Below are 22,300 nucleotides of genomic sequence, written 5' to 3'. Positions count from 1 at the left end.
GATTCACTCCCCAAGTGAGCCGCAATGTCTGGTGCTGTGCCGATCCGAGGCTAGGGAACCAGGAACCTCTTCCAGGTCTTTCATGTGAGTGCAGGGTCCGACTTTTTCAACTGCTTTCCCAGGCCTCAAGCAGGGAGTTGAATGGGAAGTGGAGCTGCCGAGATTAGAGCTGGTGTCCATATGGGATCCTGGTGCATTCAAGGCAAGGACTTTAGTTGCTAGGCCACACCACCGGGCCCTACGGTAGCTTTGAATGTCCCTTCTGTGAATTTCTCATGGCCCTGGGATTGGCACCACCCATTGCTGGGAGCTCCAGCTACCAGAGTTGCCCAGGTTCTTTGTTTCTGTGCCTTGTTGCCCTCTCCGACCTGTCTGCCCAGATCCAAACCTGCCCAGATTCGATTGAATTTCACCGTGTTTTTCTCCCAAGTTCTTTCTGCTATGGGCGGGCACTTCCCTGTGTTGTCGACACATCTATGTTCACTCCCAGAATTTCACTCACCCGATTTGGCCTCCTGCTAAGGGTGGACATTTCCCTGTATTAGCAACTCACCAGGGTTTGCTCCCCTAATATCAGTCGCCAATTTCACTTGAGTCTTTGCAGCCCCGGGCTCCCTCTTTGTCCTTCTCATGTTTCTGATCCCAGTATTTTGCATTCTTATTTCTGCTGTGTGCTGCCATTTTCAGTCCAGGGGATAGTGGGGAATTTCTCATAGTGTTCCCCAAGGTTCTTTTCCTCCTGGGCTCACTTCAGACTGCTCCTGTCCCTGAATTTTAGAACCCTCGGTTACATCAGTCTCAAGCTTCCAGTTCCAATGAAAGCTCCCAGTTCCAACGAAACTGTATCACATAATACAATGTAATCAATGAATAAAAAATAAAATCTTAAAAAAAGAGAAATCGTATTTATTTTTTAACATGTTGGCTGCTCAATACTATGTCAATTAATTCCATAACGATGTTAATTGTTGCTGATAATATGTTAGTGGTTTTATTTGACCGGGATGATACTCTGTTGGCTATGCCCTCAGACCAGAGAAGGTCTCCCCAATAAGTAGTTGGACTTGACTGGACTATCAGATGTTGGACTCTATGCTTAGCATATGCTTGCTAAGAGGGTATCTCACTGAACTTGAACTATGACTACGCAACAGGGTGGAGGAACCCACCATGGGGGGAGGATATGGGGAATTGGGGGGGAGAATCCCAGTTCCTGCAAAATTACAACACAATGTAATGAATGAATAAATTTAATAAAATAAAATAAACCAAATCCCTTTGGTGCATGCTAGGTGGACTTATGTTTCAGTGACACACTTTCAAGTAATTTGTATTCCATGTAATTTACCTTGGTCAAAACTTTTCTTTCATTAACAATCTGTTGACTTTGAAATAAGTTTTACGCTATGTAAGTGTAAGTGTAAGTGTAAGGAAGTGAGAGAGATTATTTTGTCTGGTTTATACTCTCCAAAATATTTAGTGGTTAGGGTTGCAACAGTCAAACTAGAAGATGTGTTATAACCTTTATTCCAGTTACAAGTTCCTAATAATAATTAGCTAACAAAGACAAGTGAAATAACCCATAACTGGCACTGCACAGCAGATCTGCACTGCAATGCCTCAATCGATTACAGAATTCTTAGTGCAGTGGTTGAGTGTCTGGGCAAAAAGGGGGTGAAGCTGTGTCAAGGTGGTTAGAGAGACACCCACCAGACCCTGCCAAACTGCTGGCAGCTACCCTAGGTCCTGCCAAACAAGGGAGCTGTTCTCTTCACACCTTTGAAGTTGCTGTGTTATCCAAACCTACTGCATGGAGCCCAGCAACTAAATCAGCCTATACTAAAATTCTACAAAAGAAGGCTATTCTCATTTTAATCTAAGTCTATCTTCCAGTTTCCTTTGACAATCTCCATCAGTTAACTCCTATTGTTAGATATGAGAAGTCTGTGTGTAAGTGTTTCAATGTATGTGGTGAGGTCGTGCTTGTTGTTGGAATGCATCCAACAAGGTAAATCGGGGGTGACAGATTCAAGGTTGGGGATGTGTCAAAAAGAGGATCTAGGAACGGGGGAACAGGGCCTCTCACCCAGCATACATGGTACCACCACTGAGTCCTCCAAGGTGTTTTCATCCACTCCTTGAGGAAAGGCGAACATCTGTGGTCAGTCTAATCAGTTAACCAAGGTCAGACGGTACTCTTTATCTCTTCTGTATTTTAATAGTGCTTTGACAAAGCTCCCTTGTTAATTTTCTTTGAACTTCCTGCTTACATTCATGATCTAATTCTGAGTTGTGTTTGAGTTATTGCTTTATAAGTATGTAGGAACTGAAACCCTGAAAATAAATCTTGATAGCTCTCCAGGCAAAGACCCCTGCCCCTTTCTTTTTGATTGTTCTTCTCCCCAATGACGCACAAGGCAAACTTGCAGCATTTGTTGAGATTTTTACAGTCATCAGGAATAGGTCAGTCATTTGTGTGAGAAAGAAACTCAAACTCAAACTTCCTCATGAACAGCAGGAAATATGTTTCTTGGCCATCACCTATTCCTTTCTAGGGTGAACAACTGTAAAAATGTGGATCCAAAGAGGTATATGGCAAGATAAGAATTCCAGTAGAGCATGTCATTGATCCAGGAATTTCACTGAGATATGTCTTTCCCTATTTCTCTATTGAAGACAAAATTTTTAAAGAACATATATGTTTAACATGCTAAATAATTTATTTCAATGTAAGGAGAAATGTATCAGAATAAGATGATAGGATAACTCAAGTTTGGATTCACTTTTTATATATATTCAATTAGGTTTCAACTTCTCTTCCATCTGTGTAGTTAAATTATCCTATCCAAATTTCAAAGGCAATTCCAAAAGTTTAGTATGTGTTTTTTCAGAATATTCTGTTGCAAATATGTGGAATATTAATATGCAGTGACACAGAAGAAAAAATGAGAAAATAGTTCTCCTCTCAATTTTCAAATCTCCAGCATACACCTGACCTTGCATATATTACAAGATTATAATGTCAAGAAAAAACTAAAAATTCAAGAGACTTATTCCATGAAGATTGCAGCATTCCTTTATTGACCATAGGATGAAATGTACATTTGACTCAGATTACAGGAAAATGCCAAGTCCTTTATCATCAATATATCACAGGTTAATATGTGGGGAATTCTGGTTAGATTACTTGCCATACACAAGGGAAAATAGGCCAGATTAAATTAACTTTACTCACAACTGATGCAGTGATTTGTCAGCATTGTAAGTCTTGCGTGTCTGATAATTTTCTAATTTGGATGAGGAAATTGTCTTCTTTACCAAATTATGTAGGCTACAGTTTGAATTGTTCTTTGGAACAATCTGCTGAATCAGCCTCACAGCGTCATTCATTCTGTTTCCATGTTGGTGGTTCAAATAAAAACAAGATACCATTTTAACATGTAAACCTTGGCATGTGGTTTCAGCTGCACATGGCCTTATAATGAATTCAGTAACAATCAATGTCCTACATCATGTGGGTAACACTGAACTGCAAAAAAGTGCTTCCTCACAACTCAGAATTGATGTTCAGGGACTCGAAGAGCAGTTAAAGGGAAAAGCCAGATGTACTGAGCTTTCCTTCTTTAGGAAATTCACAAAGTGCTAGAAAATCACTTTTCTTTACAAAACTATCAAGATTTGAGAGAATGATTCATTCTGTTTATAATCCTGCTTTGTTTTTTTAAGAAATGTGCACAAGCATCTAATAAATGCATTGCTTTTCTTCTGTTGCTGCTGTTGCAGATGCTTAATTTGAGATCATATACACTTGATACATGCAGACCACACTCAATTAATCATGTTCCAATATTTTCTTGCATTCTCTCAATTTCTTCTTCCCTTGAATAGTTGTTCAATATTTATATATGTTACAATATGTACTATATAATTAAAAATACTTATATTTTTAATATATATGCATATATACACATATAATGGACATGTGTAATGTATATGTATAATGTATGTATAATATATGCATATATGTATGTTATATGTATATGTGTACATGTATGTATCTAATGTGTGTATAATATATACATATAACGTATATGTATGATGTATATGTATAATGTATATGTATATATATATATATATATATAATTAAAAATATATAACTCATATGGACCAGTAGGAGATAGTGTTACTTTGGTGTGCCCTGGTTTATTCAGGAGAAACCACCTCTTTGAGATCAGCAGGCATTGTAGTGGCTGTGGTGCACGCCTAGTTCTACAAGAGCACTGCTAGATGATTGTATTATAAGGATAATGCATGTTCCTCACTGACTTTGAGCCCAGTTTCTTGGGCACAAACTACGAAGGCAGGCCATTCATAACTGGCGTTGGGAACACCACTCCTCACCCTGCAGGAGGGGCAGATTCACAGAAACAAGAGAATTCCCAATATTTTGTGACTGTTGGAGTCTTCTATGCAAAGACTATGGAAATGCTGTGACTGCATGACAGTGTATGGTGTAAAGCTGGGTCTTTGGGCATTCAACATGTCTGACATCAAGGCTAAAAGATCTCTATGTATCCAAGGTGGATCATTGCAGGGCTCTGCACTTACAGACCTACACTGAGGTTCTGTGTGCTGCAAGTGCTGATAGTTGTAGCCACTATGGGCTAATCATGGCTGTTGCTCTTCTGGAAAGAGAGGATGTGACACTGTGATTATGCCTTGATAATTCCCTCGATCGATACACCCCCAGATCTTCACTGAAGAAGTCACGCAACCAAGTCACAGAGAGTAGTTCAAAGATAAAAGCCATCAGAAGAAAAACCAAAAAGTACTTCTAGATATGCCTAAAAATAAATACAGAAATACAAGAAACAAAAACACAGAAGTGAGTTAGACTCCCTAAAAGGAACACAGCGATTCTTCAAAACTAGAATATGAAAAGAGACATGAAATGCCTGATAGGGTCCCATTCACAAAGCTGAGAGAACTCTGTAAATACCTTGAAAAAAACTTAACCATGGAATTAAGGGATCTTTACAAAGCAAATTTTACAAACTAGGCACTGATATTCCATTTAACCTCAGAGTTTGTTAGACTGTAATCTAATGTTTCGTGCTTTGCTAAGATTTTCCTATATATTATCACCCTAGACAGAAGATCATCTCGACAACAAAGGATCCTAAGGTGTTCTTCAAGTATAGTATATGATGATCTGATAGAAACCCACAGCATGCTTTCATATCTTTCTGAAATATTTGCCATAGAGTTTAGCTTATTGCCTGTGAGAAATCTGAGTGGAGAACATTTTACATTTCTCAGACTCATTCAACTATGTCATGAATCAGAGTAACTAGCAGAATTGAACTTACTCAAAACACACTTACAAGTCATTCCACTTTACAAGAAACCTAATTTTTTCAGATTTATCCCCCTATTTGTATGTCTGAGTAACAGAGCAAAAACCTGTTGGCTCTAAATTTCTTAGTCTTCAAACTAAACCAAAACATGGGTCCTCAAGATCCTGCATACTGTTACACACTTCTAGGGATGAAGCGAGAATCTAACACACGGCAGCCTCTCAAGAAAGCAGATAATTCTGGAGGGATAAATGACTCTGTTCATTAAAAATTAACATATAAGGAAGTAGGGGGGAATAAAAAGTAAAATAAAAAAGGTGAAATATTCTGTAAGTTGTTGGCCTGATCCTCACTGACAGGGTAACCAAAATGAGATTGAAATAAAGTAAAGCAGAATTAACATGAATAATTGTCAGATGAATGTTGTAATTCTGGATTCAGAATTTTTCTTCAGAAAATCACTATGTTAGGAAAACAGTGGATCATTTTAAATGATATGTTATATGAATACATATAACAGAAGCACAGAAATGTTGCAATGTAAAATACTGCATAAATTACATGTACTTATGGTTTTGCCAGGAAAAAATCTCAATAAAAATTAAATGTTTAAAGTATAAAATATAAATATATAATTAAAAATACATAGATATACTATACAAGATACAACATGTATTATAATATAGTATTTATAATGGTTCCTTTTAAGGCATTGTTCGTATTAAATTGTCAGGATATACTTAAATAGCAGAGTAATAAACTTAATGGCTATTTTGGAAGGACAACACTATTGTGATGATAGAGGTGAAAATAGGCTGTGGAGTACGGGTAAGAGGGAAGGTAAATCCTAGAGCCTATGGAACTGCATCACAAAAAAGATTGAACTGCATTTTTTTAAAATTTGTATATGAAAACAAATCTATCAGGTTGCTTCTCCCGGGAGTGGATATGGTACTGCAATGTGACTATTGGGCTGCCTCTAAGAATACGCAAATCACCAGGGACCGACGTGTGTAAAGATGACCACAGTTGGCCCCACTTTGAGAGATGGGAGATCTACTCTTTGTGTTCCTCCAAAGGAAAACCAGAGATGTGCATCTGAGGTCAGCCCTGCAGTTGTTCTGTGACCTGCTCAATGCAGACATGTTCTCCCTGGAGCTGAGCTTCTGTGTGGCACTATTTCACTCTCAAAATATGTGCAACAACCACAGCTACGCTAAGCCAAAGGCTGGAATCAGGATTCCATTTGCATTTCTCAGGCAGGTGACAGACATCTAGACTCAGGAGCCACCACCTGCTGCCTCCCAGTTTATGTGTTAGTAGATATGTTGAAGCAGGATCAGAGAGAAACTAATATCCCTTCACACAAGGACATCCTCCCTTCCAGTCCAAGTGCGTGTCCTCTCTTGTTAATAATTGGTTGTAGGATGTTAACGCACGGTATTACTCTATGCATTATGCTCCACTTGGCATGACTCAACACTGTGTGGGAATATGACAAAGCATCTATAGAAAATGTGAAATGACATATGTATCTCCAGGGCCAGGTCTGGCATCGGTAAAGCATCACCCAGAATCCTAGAATTTCATTTGGGACATGATTGGAGTCTTGGTACTCCTCTTCTGATCAAGCTTCCTGCTAATGTGACAGAATAGTGGAAGATAGCCAATGTGCTCTGGCACCTACACACCTGCAGGGAACATCATAATGGCCTACTCCTGGCTTTTGTAGCAATTTCGGGCTGAATCAGCAGATGAGAGACCTATTTTCCTCTATCCTACCCCAGACTGTCTATTCCTTCCCACTCTCCCTTTCTCCTTACCTACCTTATTCTTCCTCCTTCCTTTCCAGTCCCCATGTTACTCCTTCTAATAAAAATAAATGGCTTTAAATAATACACAGATTCAAAAATATATGGCAGCATAAAATAAAAAGCTTTCAGCTCCATTCACAATGACGTTTTTTTTCTATACTCTTACACAGATATGCCATAATTGGTGCACCTGCTCACCCACTGACAAACCCTAGAAGAGTGTCCCTCTTTTTGTTGCAATGGATAGGGCTTTTATATGGATATGCATGCACATGGTTGAGTATAGCAAGCAACTTAGCAAGCACTGTATAACACAATTTAGCAAGTTCTCAGAAAAGAGTGATCCCATCACCCACAAACATTGTAATCATCTTAGTTTGAGCACACAGCATGGTATTTATACACACAAAAAACTGCATGAGAATGTGTTTCTCAGGAAGCAAGAAGCATTCTCACAAAGCAAGAAGTTACTGTATTGGGCTAGACCTGATTTGGTAATTACGTAGATTAAAGACAGCTGGAAAACAAATATATATATATATATATTTTTTTTTAGATATTTTCATTGGAAAATCAGATATACAGAGAGACGCAGAGACAGGGGAGAAGATCATCGGTTCACTTATTCACTCCCTAAGCAGCTGCAATGTTTGGAGCTAAAGCAACCTGAAGCAAGCAGACAGGAGCTTCTTCCAGGTCTCCCCCATAGATGAAGGGTCCCACATCTTTCAAATGCCTTACCATGCTACAAGCAGGGAGCTGGGTGAGAAGCAGGGACACTGGGATTAGAAATGGTGCCCAAATGGACTCCCAGTGTAGGTCAGAGATGAATTTCTGGTGATTCTCAGCAATAGTAAGCATAAATATTAAGGCAAGAAAAAAAAAGCAAGAAAGTTAAACCTAATGTACTTGTAAGTCCGCATAATACTTGGAAAAGGGGAGGGAGAACAGAGAAATCTACATCACCCTAGAAGGTGTGAGGCAGACGGGAAATATAACCTATCAGGATCATAACTGGTAACTCATAGAAACAGATTCGAATTAGCATTAGACAATAGTAAATATACAAAGGCATATAGGAGAATCAGGAGTAATCCTCATAACCTCTTAACAGGAGGGCATATGCATAGAGCAGGGGGGACCTCAGAGTGGTCAGGCGGACAGGAGGAGGCTTTTATACCAACCCTTAATACTCCCAGATACTCACCAAGGACTATCAGTACCAAGGAGCACCACGGACTACATCCCTACTGCCAAGGAGACCATGAGGAAATGGAGTGCCTTCGGAGACCAAGAACTCTGAGGTCAACCACCCCCATTTGGATCTACCACATGGGATGGAAGAAGCCCAAGTCCTGCCTTGCAGGATCCAAGGTCATCGGAACAACAACCAGGAACCCTGAGTGGTCCGCAGACACAGAAGAACAGTAAACTTTATTCGGGATGAGGGAGAGGAGCTTTCTCTGGTCCTTGCCTGCTTCCAACTTTGGGTCCCCACCCCCTCTCGTAATAACCATCAGGAGGGCTCCAGAAGCCACTCAAAACAAACACACAAACAAACCAACAAACCAAACTAGAATAGATAGACAGAGAACAACAAGGAAAGCTTAGAAACAGACAGGAAATTGTTAGCATGGATGCACTTATAACTCACTGTGTGGGACACAAAGATTAGTTACTCCTCACTAGGGTATGGAACATTTCTCTGCACACCCCTGCTAAACATGCTCACCTAAATTGTTGAAATATATCCAGTTAGAATTATAGAGTTAGACCACCTGAAAAACAGCCAGGTTCAGCAAAAACATGCTTCAATGCTATAAACTGCTAAAGACTAAAATGAAAATAGGCATGAGACAGCTGAATAGCCATCTAAGCCATTTTAAGGTGTATAGAACACGGTTGAATGTAAACCAAAATTGAAATGTCTATGAAGAAGTCACAGAATTTTGTTGAGAACATGCATTTTCCTATTAACATATTGATTAACCAATACCATGTCAATTAATGCCATAATGTTGTAAATGATTGGAAATATTATGTTGGGGCTTTGAATTGATTGGGATGATACTCTGCTGGCTCTGTCTTCAGACCAGAGATGGTCTCACCAAGAAACCATTGAACTTACCAGAACAATAAGATGCTGCAATTTATGATTGGTCAAAAATCCAATGAAAGAATCTCAACTGAATTGGAACTATGGAAATGCAACAAGGTGGAGCAATCCACCGTGGGGGGAGGGTTTGGGGAGGGGCAGGGAAAAATCCCAGTGCATAAAAAAAAAATGTATCACATAATGCAATGTAATTAATTTTAAAAAATGCAATAAAAATCTGTTTTTTAATAAATTAGCATTTGTTATATTTCTCTATGCTCATTGTGACATTTAATACATCTCTTGAATTTACTTGTTCTCTTCCGCTGAACACTTTTGTGGTTACTCAAGGCAAAGACATTCAAATTTGTATCTTTCTCTAAGTTGACGTTATTTTTTTCTGTCACTAATACTTTATATTCTCCTTCAGCTATAGCCTCAAGTATTAAATATATGTATTTCCTGTTTTGATTCTGTTCTGTAAAGTTCTCCCTTATTCTGCTTCACTTTTTGTCATTTTTCTCCTAGCAATACAATTTCCTTTCTTTATCATTTTCATTTTTAATGAATTGATTCATCAGGGTTAGCAAAGGTACACATTCACTACAACACAGACCTGGCAATGTGATATTAACAACAGAAAATAGACTCCACAACTCACAGGTACAATCATAATGCTATAACTAATGGCTTAGGACTTGAGAATGAGACCAATACCACTGCCAGAGCAATACAAGTGAGAGCTATCATCGCACACTTCTAGGAAGTAACACATGCACAGTCTCCAGAATTCAAGGAAACAAGATACATCTAATCCCAAGGTTCAAAGGGAAAGTCTCTACCTCAGAGCCCTGCCTCCAATAAAATAATTAACACATTTCCCCTAGCCTTTCAGAAAGCAGTACACATGGAGAGGTGCTGAACACCAAAGAATATGCATTAGATCAGATACTGACATTTCAGAAAATAGCACACATATACACCCTGAACTCCCAGGAACCATCACACACATTGACACTGACACACCCAGAAACAGCCCACATGTGCTTCAGCATACCCAGGACACAATACACAACATGGATTTTGACTTTTCAGGACACAGTTGCTTCTGCCTGGAGTTGAGCTATTGAAAACAAGTCTGGCTTTGGTTCCAGAAAGGCCCAGCATAAATGCAGCATCCTGAAGTTGAAGCTTGACTTGAGCTTGACTCTTGGAGGTCTTACTATTCCCTGAGTAGGAGACAGATGTGCTGTGCATAGGGCCAGGACTTGGGTGCGAGTAAACTCAGCTCCACCCAAACCAACAGGACCCAAGGCTGAGGTAACCATGACTGATAGTCTTGGCTCCTTCCTCTGCCGTGCACCATCAGTTCCTAGATTGCCAACCAGCACTACTGCTTTCATCATAGCATCATCGGAAAGCAGTACCATACAGAATATTCACACTTCATACTGGCATTTTCTGTAATCCCAGACGTGTCACAGGAGGGGACAGCAATGGCTAAAAGCACTTGGGAGAGCAGGAATAATAGACCAGAGCCCAGGCCGTGACATTGTAGAGTGACCCCTTTCTCCTTAGCCTGTGCCACAGGCTCCTTCACCCTGAGCACCTACCAATCTCCTCAGGGTGATAGAGTATGGGTCCTTTGCAGTTGAGAGACCATGTCCACTAGCCTGAGAGAGCCCTGTGCCCTCAAGCCTGGTGTGCTGCAATAACCCCCACCCAGCATGTCACCAATCACAGAGTTGTCCTTTGAATAAAGTCCAGGCCAGTCCTAAACTGCCCAACTTGAGAGATCCCAAGCCTCATTCACACAAATGCTTAGCCTCAAATAATGCATACACTTACCCAGGCTTCAGTAACCTCAAAGTACCAAAGGCACATACTCTTCAGTCAGGCTCATAAGCTTCCCATCTTAGACTCCAACCCTGTTTCACCTGAGACCGCAAACTTTATCCACCTCTGGGGAAGCTGGTACTTCAACCCATGGCTGGGTTTCTGGTTTTCAGACCTAGCTCACAGCAAGCCCCTGCATCTTCCTTCTCTCAGAATTCTTACTTGATGACAGAGGAGTTGGAGTGGGATACCAGAATCACATGTGTCAAGGTTCCTGCCAAGGCAAGCTTGGACACACCCAGCTTCAGCACTGGGAAATCTGGAGGTGACAGTTTTGGGCACATTGCTGTGTTAGTGAGGTTGGCACAGGAGGTTCAGAACAGATGTTTAGCATTGGCAGAATAGACAACTGTATTTAGACCAGAGGACATGGCTGATACCTTGTTCTTCTGTAGCCACTGTGATTACACAGCAACCTCTCATGTCTTCTAACATTCCAAGATGCCTTCAAAAATGTTTCCATGTAGTTCTCCAAGGAATAGTGTGCAAAGATTGGCAAGTCAGAGCAGACCTACTTTCAAAAATGAAGTGGAAATATAGCATGCAAGTCACACAGACCTATGCAGCATCAGCCCATTGTGCCTGTGTGTTTTCCCTCCCCTTGTCCCACCTGTTCAGGGATGAATATGGACAAGGATGTTTGTGTTCTGACTATGCAGACCTCTCACCTGTACTCAATACTCCCAGTCCATCCTGGGAGTGCTATGAATCGCTTTGCCTTCCACTTCTTCTTCTAGATGTATTGCCTAAAGGGAAGATTTTGCTTTAATCTAACTCTGAGAGCCCCTTCAACTGGCTTTCTTATGAGTGCTGGCACTCACAGCCCCTGGACAACACTGATGCTTTTGAGAATAGAGACCTAGTCAAGAAAGTGAGGGCCAGGAGAAATAAGCAGCAACTGAAAACCATTCTTGGCATCAAACTCAGCAATATTTGATTAACACCATTTACTCTCTTGAAAACAGTGCCCATCAGAGGCTGTTGACATATGATCCTAGAACAGTAACTATGCTATTAATCAGACAAAAAGTGGAAAATGTATGAACGGTCGACAGTTAACATGAACTAACTAATTCAAGACGGAAGTACAACCAAGCTTGTACATAAGTGGTTTGTGTATGTTGTTCAAAGTCAGAGAAAGGGAGTGAAAAAGAGACAGAGAGATCTACCCATTTATTCACTCCCTAGTCTGTGCAGATGAACCTGGTCAACATTAGAGACCAGAAGCTTTCATTTGGGTAGAAGAATCCCAAGTATTAGGGCCATTACTTCCTGCTTCCCCAATTGCACCACCAGGTGATGAAGTGAAAGTGACAGGTGGAACTGAAACCAGTGCTCAAGAATGGGGTTGCTCATGTTGTAGACTACTCAAACTGCCGCCCAACAATTCATTGGAAGTGTTGATTTTCTTTCTTTCTGATGACTATGCTATTTTTTTTATTAAGTCTCACAGGTTGTTAATGGAATTTTCAGGGTTTTCCATGTGTAAGCTCATGCCAAATGCAAATGTAGAAAACATGTTGCTTCATTTCCAAATTGGAGAAGCTATTTCCTCACCTCATTGTTCTGTCTAGGAAAAGTTTCAGATCAAATAATAGTAGCAAGTATGTAGAAACCATTCCTTGTTTCTGATCTTAGAGAAATTATTTTCAATTTCTAAAAACTAACTATGCAATTAATTACAGATTTTTCCATATGATTTTTACTTTCTTTTCAAGTAAATTTCTTTCTGTTCCTAAATTGTTCATCAGTTACATTCTGAAAATCAAATTACTTTATTTAATTGAACACAATAGACATAAGTCAGAGTGGAGGTGGAAATGAAGGATTTCTTTTGTTTTTTGGGTCTGTTTTAAAGATAAAAATCTTCAACACATACACATACATCTTAGTGATAGTTAAAAGATATTTTCATGTCACATCTGAATCACAGGTAGAATCACTACTCTCTGATCCAAAATTCTTTTCTGCTAAGAGTTTGCAAAGTTTTGAAATATTTATCAATGCTTTCTTGTCACCTTCTAGTCAAACCTCATCGCATGACCTGCAAAAAGAAACATACGAGACAGCAGAAAGTGAGTAGCACTTAAAACACTTTCACTAAAAGAAAATAATAATAAATCATTAAATAATGATCCTCTTAAGTCCCTCACAGGTAAGACAAGAAAGGACACCGTATACTATTAACTGTCTTCTTCCTGTCATGGTCTTTCATAATAGCTAACATGATCAGGAACCTTAAACAAGACAAGCCAAATAATCGCTACTTCTTGTGTTGTTTTCACAGTTTTTCAGACTTTGTAAGGTTTATCATCAACACACACAGTTAAACCTTCCAACAACCCTATGAATCAGTTACTGAAATACACTCCTTTAAATGTTGAGGAATGTGAGGTATTGTACTGTTAAGTGTTTGAGATAAGAGTGGGTGTCCACACCTTCATAGGGACTTTATTTAGAGCAGAGAAAGTCTGCAAGGGCCTAGTGGCTAAATCCTCACCTTGCACACTCCGAGGTCCCATGTGGAAGCCAGTTCATTTCGCAGCTGTTCCACTTCCCATCCAGTTCCCTGCTGATGGCCTGGGAAAGCAGTGGAGGATGGCCCAAAGCCTTAGGACCATGGCACCACGTGGGAGACCTGGAGGAGGCTCCTGGTTCTGGGCTTCAGATCAGCCTGGCTCTGGCTGTAGCCATCACTTGGGAATGATCCAGTGGACTGATAATAGTTGTCTCTCTTTCCCTCTGGAAATGTTCCTTACGAATTAACATGAAATCTTACTGGAGAGAGAGAGAGAGAACCTCCAAGCCTGAAGACTCCAGGCTTTAATGCTGAGAATGTATCAAACAGGCAGTAACTTAAACTTCCCTCTGTGTTCACTCATACGTTAAACAGAATTGTATCTTGAACTCATGTCCTCATTCTTGTAGGACAAAACAACATCCTCTTTCTCTGGGTACTAAGTACGCAGTCCTTCCAATGTTTGCCATTATTTTTGTTTCCTGTTGCTTAGACAATACAACATGACTTTTGAGTGTCCAGTTGATTACAAATATTTCTCCAAAATTTTGGCAGAGTTTGGGTCATGAAGAACTTCCCCAAATTTTCTGGAAAATTCATTCAACATTTTCTGATAAAACAGAAAAGCAAGTCCAAGGAATTGTTAAGATGTATATATCTTATACATATCTGCTATATGTATCATATGCATGATATATGTATGTATGACTTGGATTTCAGCTATAAAATCATGGTAAACTGGTCGTAGCACTATAGATATTACTAAATCAAATTAATGAGTATGTAATATCTCAAAATGAACTTTAGCTACATGTATGCCAATTTACAGGTCAACAAGAGTAGCTGTGGAGACGTATCTAACAGTACACCTGGGCTCAAACCAATTGATATAGGCACCAGCTTATCCAATCCTCAAATCAATTATGCTCAGGTTATTGTCATTTTCAGCTTTTATCACCATCTTACTTTTTGAACAATCATCTGATTTCACCTCTTTCTAACCTCATGTATGCCACCAAATTCTCCAGTTGTATTTCATCCTGTCTGTGCTTTCCTATATTTTCCCTTCACGGTCCACAGGTTGATAAGACATACTTTCCTAAAGAAGCCCTACCAGCCTGCTTTCACAAATATTGTCCTCCAGATTATCTTTCTAAATCTTCTCCCCTTTTCCACTTTCATTTGTGCAGAGGAAATTGAAAACCATCTAGAGAGAAACAGCCTCAAATGATGTGATCTATCCCCAAATACACTAGAAACACAGACACTGCTTTTCCCTTCAGTATTCAATCACTTCATATGTTCCCATGTTTGCTGATACTTTAAAGAATGCTATGTACCTGAAAACACTTTGCAATCCCAAAGGACAAATGCACTGAACAATGAGTTTAAAAAAATGTTACTTTCTCATTAAAGGGAAAGTCCAGCGGACCTTTACATAATGAAATCAGTACGAAGGAATCATCAGGAACAGCAAATTTACTAAACACAACTGGCTCAAAGAAGGGCCGGAAAACAGTGTTCCATCCTAAGGAATCAAACAGCTCAGGAAAGCACTCTACACAAAACTTGGTAAGAAAATAATTTCAGGAGTTGTCTCTCTAGGCCTACTAGGAAGCCTAACGAAGGTGAAACTTGATGAGGATGGTCAAGCTGTGAGGGATGCAATTGCATGCTTGGGTCACACTCAACACAAAATAAATAGAGCCTCTAGAAACATGATTACATTTTAAGCTCTTTGGGGATGATCTAAAACAAAAAGGTGGGATCAGGTTACTTAGCCTATATGCAGACACTTCATGGAGAGGAAGTCAGTTGTTCTAGGAGTGAAGATACTAGTTAATATGCCTGTTTCCCGTGGCAGAGTGCCTGGGTTCCAGAACTGACCCTATCTCTGACTCTAGCAAATTGTTGATATACAACTTAGTAACACTTGGTGAGGAGATAAGTGATTGAGGTCTTACAACCCCCTGGGAAAACTGAATAAAGCTTTCTGATCTGAGACTGATTTGGGTGCTATCCAGGTTACTCAAAAAGTGAACCTACCCACCTCTCTCTGCCTTCTGTATGCTCTGATTCTCTCAACTGCTGTGTCAATCTCTAGATGTGTCTTTCTTTGCTGTTTAAATAAGCAGATATTAAAACTTCAGGGGAAATGAATTAAAACCAGAGATTGTAATGAAAAACAAATGTCCATGCAGTTTTTCCATGTCTTGAAAGCCCTTTATTTTATTTGAAACATTAAACCCAAAAGAACTGATAACTTCACTGACTTAGTCTCTCCATCTCAGAACTCAGAAGAAAGATGGGAATGAAGAATTTCAGATGTACAACTTGAAAGGAAGAAAGGGTCAGACATACAAAGAGTTCAGTGAGACTGAGGATGATGACTACCTGTGTAAGTGACCCTTTGGCACATCCACAAAGAAAAAATCCCATAGTCTGAATTGAAATTCCACTTGTAATTTGGTCTTACATCATTCTGTCTTCTGGTAACTTGGGGTGCAAGACTGAGACTGAGTGATGTGAGCACTTGGCTGCTTCTGATGCTCTCTATAGCCAGCAACGTTTGGTATATGTTCCTCATCCCTTCCACTCTCATCTCCAGATTGTGAGAAGTGTCAGATCTGCTTCCTGAAGAGCTGTGCTGCTCATGGACTCCCCGCTCCGTGTTTCTAAAGGACAATCCAGTGGAAAAGGGACATCCTAGTGGTGCTCTCCTCAGTGTGCCCACTGGACTTCGAGTTGGCCCATCGAGCATTCCGGAAGCTGGGCTTGAATTATTTAGTGAAGCATCTGATCTGCCTTTGGGGTTGCACTTTGGTCCTTTTGAGGGCAAGATCACAGAAGTGGAAGAGGAAGCTGACAGTGGGTACAGCTGGCAGGTAAGAAGCACATCCCTTTCCAGTCTGATGGCTTTTCACCTGCCTAGCATGAGACTGGTTTATGTGTCCTTCTACACATTATGGCATGAGTTGAGCCAACATGATCAGCCAGGCTGTAAAGATTAGCATAGGGCTCGGTGTCGTGGCCTTGTGGCTAAAGTCCTCACTTTGAACCTGCTGGGATCAAAACTGGGCACTCTTTCTAATACCAGCAGTTCCACTTGCCATCCAGCTCCCTGCTTGTGGCCTAGGATAGCAGTTGAGGACAGCCCACGCCTTGGCACCCTGCATCTGCATGGGAGACCCCAAAGAGTTTCCTGGTTCCCAGCTTTGGATCGGCACAGTACCGGCTGCTGTGGTTAGTTGGGGGAGTGGCTCATCAGACGGTAGACCTTCCAATCTCTCTCTCTGTCTCCTCTTCTCTGTACATCTGACTTTGTAATAAAAATAAATAATTCCAAAAAATAAATAAATATTAGCCTAGAGAAAATCACTGGGCTGTTAAAAATAAAGCAGTGGCATTCTCCTCTATGGGCTTCTACTGTAGGGAAATAAACCAGAATAAATGTGTACCAACATTATGTAAAATCTCAACATGTGTTGGAGTCATGTAATGTCACAGAACATGAGGATAGAGTTGTTAATAATTCTGCTGAACTACACCCATTTCAGAAACGTATTAACCTATTTTTTTGAAACTCAGATAGCCAAGGGCAGGAATAGCTATGAGTACGTGGATGGAAAGGATACTTCTTTGGCCAATGGGATGAGGTAAGAGCCATGGCATGTTACAACTACAAGATATTTCTCTCCAAGACAAGATCACTTTCCTTTCTCCTTTACTTTCCTCCATGAATTATGCATCATATGTCCTCTTTCATGTTTATTCTAATGACCTGTGAATGTCATGACCTGTTTCTAAAAGCATATTCTATATAAATACTATTTCTTTTTTTTATTCATTAATTACATTGCGTTATGTAACACAGTTTCATAGGTACTTGGATTCTCCCTACTCCTCCCCAAACCCTTCCACCATAGTGGATTCCTCCACATTTTGCATAACCACAGTTCAAGTTCAGTTGAGATTCCTCCATTGTAAGCATATACCAAACATAGAAACCCGCATCTTTTTGTCCAGCCAAGTTCAACGGCTTCTTATGCATATCCTCTCTGGACGGCAGGCAGAGCCAGCAGAGTATCATCCCAATCAATTAAAAGCCAGGGAACTTAAACATTTTTTCGTATGTTTATTTGCCAGTTGGGTTTGTTCTTTTGTGAAGTGTCTGCCCATTTCCCATGCCCATTTCTTGAGTGGCTTGTTTGTTTTAACATTTTGGTTGTTTTGTAGCTCTTTGTATATTCTATCACCTATGTAGTGCGTAAATATCTTATCCCATTCTGTGGGTTACTTTGTTACTTTGTTGATTATTTCCCTGCTGTACAGAAGCTTCTTAGTTTGATGAAATCCCTTTTGTTTATTCTGGTCTTGATTGCTATTGCCTTTGGTGTCCTTTTTAGGAAGTATGGACCTAACCCCAGATCTTGCTGTGTATTTCCAACCTTTTCTTCCAAAGGTTTGAAGGTTTCTTGATGTAGGTTTAGATCTGTTATCCATTTAGATTTGATCTTAGTGTATGATGAGAGTGTACAGTGAGAGCTTGACTTGTTTCCCATTTGGATTCCTCTGATTGCTTTTTCTTGTCTTATGACCTCAGCGAGTACCTCTAGGACTATGTTGAATAGTATTGGAGGAAGTGGACATCCCTGTCTTGTTCCAGATCTCAGTGGGAAGGGTTTCAGTATTTCTCCGTTCAGTATGATGCTGGCGTTGTGTTTTTCAGATATTGCTTTGATTATGTTGTGGTTTATTCCATCAATGCCTACCTTGGTTAGGGTTTTTAGCAGGAAGTGGTGTTGGATTATGTCGAAAGCTTTTTCTGCGTCTATTGATACGATCATGTGATTTTTGTTTTTCAGTTTTTGGATGTGGTGTATCACATATATAGATTTCCGGATGTTGAACCATTCCTGCATTCCAGGGATGAATCCTACCTAATCTGAATGAATGATCTGTCCGATGTGTTTTTGAATTCTATTTTCTAGGATTTTGTTGAGAATCTTAGCAACAATATTCATCAAAGAGATAGGTCTGTAGTTTTCTTTCTCTGTTGGTTTTCTGTCTGGTTTTCGGATTAAGGTAATGTTGACTTCATAGAACGAATTTGTCAGGGTTGCTTCCTTTTCTATTGTTTTGAAGAGTTTGTAGAGGATTGGGGTTAGTTGTGTTCGGAATGTTTTGTAGAATTCTGTAGCGTTTTCTTCAGGGCCTGGCTTTTCTTTGATGGGAGATCTTTAATCACTGATTCAATCTCTGCTTCAGTTATGGGTTTGTTCAGTTCGTTTGTTGCCTCTGGACTAAGTTTTGGCATGTGGTGTGAGCCTAAGAACTTTTCCATTTCTTGTTGGTCTTCTGATTTGTTGGAGTACAGTGCTTTGTAGTAATTTCTAATTATGTCCTTAATGGCTGCGGTGTCTGTTGTTATGTTGCCTTTTTCATCTTTGATGCTGTTAATTCTTGCTTTCTTACCATAACATAAATCACTATGCCTAATAAACAGAACACAAAGATGGGCCTTGAGGAATCTAGATCCACTGGGGCCATTAGACTTACTCTTTCTCTAATTAGCTTTGATTAAGCCCTTCCAGTGTCAAAAATTTCCTAAATACATGGAGATTCCATGTAATTGGTGCCTGGCAGTAATGTTTCTTAGTCTTTTGACAATTATACACTGTCAGAACAACTTCAGACATAAGACCTTCAATCGATGAGACAATGAAAGACAGAAAAAAAAAGAGGAAACAGCCAGGTTCTGGGAACAGGCATTGTCATGCAGTGGGCTAAGGCAGTGACTGTGAAGCCTGCATCCCAAGTACTGGTTGCTCTACTGCCAAACCAGTGGCTTCCCCATGCATCCAGGGAAGTTTTGGAGAATGTCCTCAATCTTTGACCTCTGTGCCCACGTGGAAGACCTGGTTGAAGCTTCTGCCTGCCATTGTGTCCTTTCTGTGTCCCCATTCCCCCTGTTCTCCTGGCATCTCTGTCTTTTGCTCCTTGTGCTCTATGCTTCTCTGCTTCTCAAATAAAAATAAAAATAAAATACTAAACTTTATCAATTAAGCAAAACAAAACCAAAGCTGGGATGTGGATGAGAGAAGAAAGCTGCATCTGGACAAGGGTTTCTGTGAGTAGTTCAGCGAGAGGATAAGAAACAATGAAGACTCCTCTACATTTCTGGATCTGGATCTTGGACTCCCAAAATCCAGGAGAAAGGTCCAAGAGAAAGGACTCCAAAGGATTGCCTTTGGGAAAGCTGAGGTGTGGAGCATGTGTGGAAAGCTAGATGCAAGAAGTGTGTCTACTCATCCAATTCTGTAGCAGAAAACTGAATGAAATTTGGAGTTTAGGGAAACTCTGTGTGCTTCATGGCAGTCAAGGTGGGAGTAAGGTGGGCTTGGGTTTTGAGGATGACTAGTGAGGAAGGAAGGAAGAAAGCATGCTTATCACAATGAACACTGTATCTACAACTTGTACCTGGGAATTCAGTGATCTCATGAGAGAGGTATATGTTTTCTGGGAGAGCTCTTGCAGAATTGATATTCAAGCAGGGTGGAGGCTATTACAGAGCACATGAGATTTGAACGTGACAGAGCATGCAAACTCAGCATTTATCTCCACCCCAGGTATGTGAACTGTGCCCGCAATGATGAGGAGCAGAATTTGGTGGCCTTCCAGTACCACAGGCAGATATTTTACCGCACCTGCCAGGTCATCACACCAGGCTGTGAGCTGCTAATATGGTATGGGGATGAGTATGGCCAGAAGCTGGGTATCAAGGGAAGCAACGAGAAGAAAAAGAAAGGAAGAAAAAGAAAGAGCTCACAACAGTGAGAGGTAAGTAGCACTGTTGTGTTGAAATAAGCAAAGGAGTCCTCTTGGGAATATTTGTGATTCAACTCTAAAGAGTCAAATGCATTGTAAGGGCTGCCAAAGTTCAATTCAAATGTGATTTCCATTTAGCAAAAACAAAGACTTACTTATCAAATAAAAGGAAGAGTTATAAAGAGACTCAAGCACAGAGATAAAGAGAGATAGAAAGGAGAGATCACCACCTACTACTGTTTTATTCCCCAAAAGCTGCACTAGGGCATAGTATGGCATCCTTTGGCTCAAGTCCTCACCTTGGACATGCTGGGATCCCATATGGATACCAGTTCATGTCCTGACTGCTCCACATCCCTTCCAGAATCCTGCTTGTGGTCTGGGGAATCACATGAGGATAGCTTCATGCCTTGGGATCCTACATCCACATGGGTGACCCTGAAAGAAGTTCCTGGCTCCAGATGTTGAATGGACACATCTCTGGTTCTTGTGGCCACTAGGGAGTGAATCAAAAGACAGAAGATTTCCTCTCTGTCTCTACACCGTTCTATGTATCTGTATATGAATACAAATATATAAATATATATGTATATAAATATATATAATACAATTGAGTTTATGTTTTTTTCAGCTATACTGTTTTTTTCTTTTTTATTATTAAATTTATTCATTAATTACATTGTGTTTTAGTTACATAGAATCTGGGATTCTCCCCCCAAAACCCCCCCATGTTGGGTTCCTCCACCCCGCTGAATAACCATAGTTCAAGTTCAGTTGAAATTCCCTCCCTGAAAGTATTTGCCAAACATAGAGTCCAACATCCCATAGTCCAGACATGTCCAATTATTTATTGGGTAGACCCTCTCTGGTCTGAGGGCAGAGTCAGCAGAGTATCTTCCTGGTCAAATAAAAGCACTAATATACCATCTGCAACAATTAAGATTGTTATGGAATTAATTGGCATGGTATTGAGCAGTCAACATGTTAAAAATAAATGCGATTTCTTAACCAATTTCTGTGACCCCCGCATTCACAGTTCAATTTTAGATTATATACTACAAATGACATAATATCCATAACATAACATGATATGCTTAACATCATATCTTATTAAATTAAGGCAAATATGTGGTATCTAATCTTTTGGGATTGGTTCATTTCCATTAGCCTTATGGTTTCCAGTTTGGCCCAAGTGGCCACAAAAAACTGCATTTTATTTTGTTTAATAGCTGAGTAGTATTCCATGGAGTAGATGAACCATAGCTTTCTTATCCAATCCTCTGCTGATTGGCATTTTAGTTTTTTCCATGTTTTTGCTATTAGTGATTGTGCTGTTATGAACATAGGAGTGCATGTTTGTTTCTCATAAACAAGTGTTCTGAATATATTCCTAGGAGTGTTATAGCTGGGTCATACGGTATGTAGAGTTTGAGTTGTTTGAATATTCTCCATACTGATTGCCATAGAGGCTGTACCAACCTGCAGCCCCACCAGCAGTGGAGTAGAGTTCCTTTTTCCCAGCAACCTCGCCAGCAAGTGTTGCTGGTGTTATTCATGTGGGCCAGTCTTACTGACGTTAGGTGGTATCTCATTGATGTTTTAATTTGGATTTCCCTTATTGCCAGGGAGCTTGAGCATTTTTTCATATGTTTATTTGCCATTTGAGATTGTTTTTTTTGTGAAATATCTGCCCAATTCCTGTGCCCATTTCTTGAGTGGCTTGTTTACTTTGGTGTTTTGGCTGTTTTGCAATTCTTTGTATTCTCTGGAGATTAGACCTCTATCACCTATG

The 22,300-nt window shown here is 40.1% G+C and overlaps 1 protein-coding gene across 1 annotated transcript; it reads left to right on the top strand.

Moving 5' to 3' along the window:
• Positions 1-14,491: 14,491 nt before the first annotated feature.
• On the top strand, positions 14,492-20,457 carry LOC131478734 (histone-lysine N-methyltransferase PRDM7-like; the record flags this gene model as incomplete). The annotated part of the gene is made up of 4 exons (XM_058659307.1): positions 14,492-14,611; positions 16,362-16,565; positions 17,269-17,336; positions 20,310-20,457. Coding segments are annotated over exons 1-4 (540 nt in total), but the record flags the coding sequence as incomplete, so codon positions are not given.
• Between the last annotated feature and the right edge of the window lie 1,843 nt (positions 20,458-22,300).

This window comes from Ochotona princeps, chromosome Y (genome assembly GCF_030435755.1).
Source record: "Ochotona princeps isolate mOchPri1 chromosome Y, mOchPri1.hap1, whole genome shotgun sequence".
NCBI classification, from domain to species: Eukaryota; Metazoa; Chordata; class Mammalia; order Lagomorpha; family Ochotonidae; genus Ochotona; species Ochotona princeps.
The sequence above is the reverse complement of the archived record's forward strand: the minus strand, read 5'-3'. Positions and strand labels throughout refer to the sequence as shown.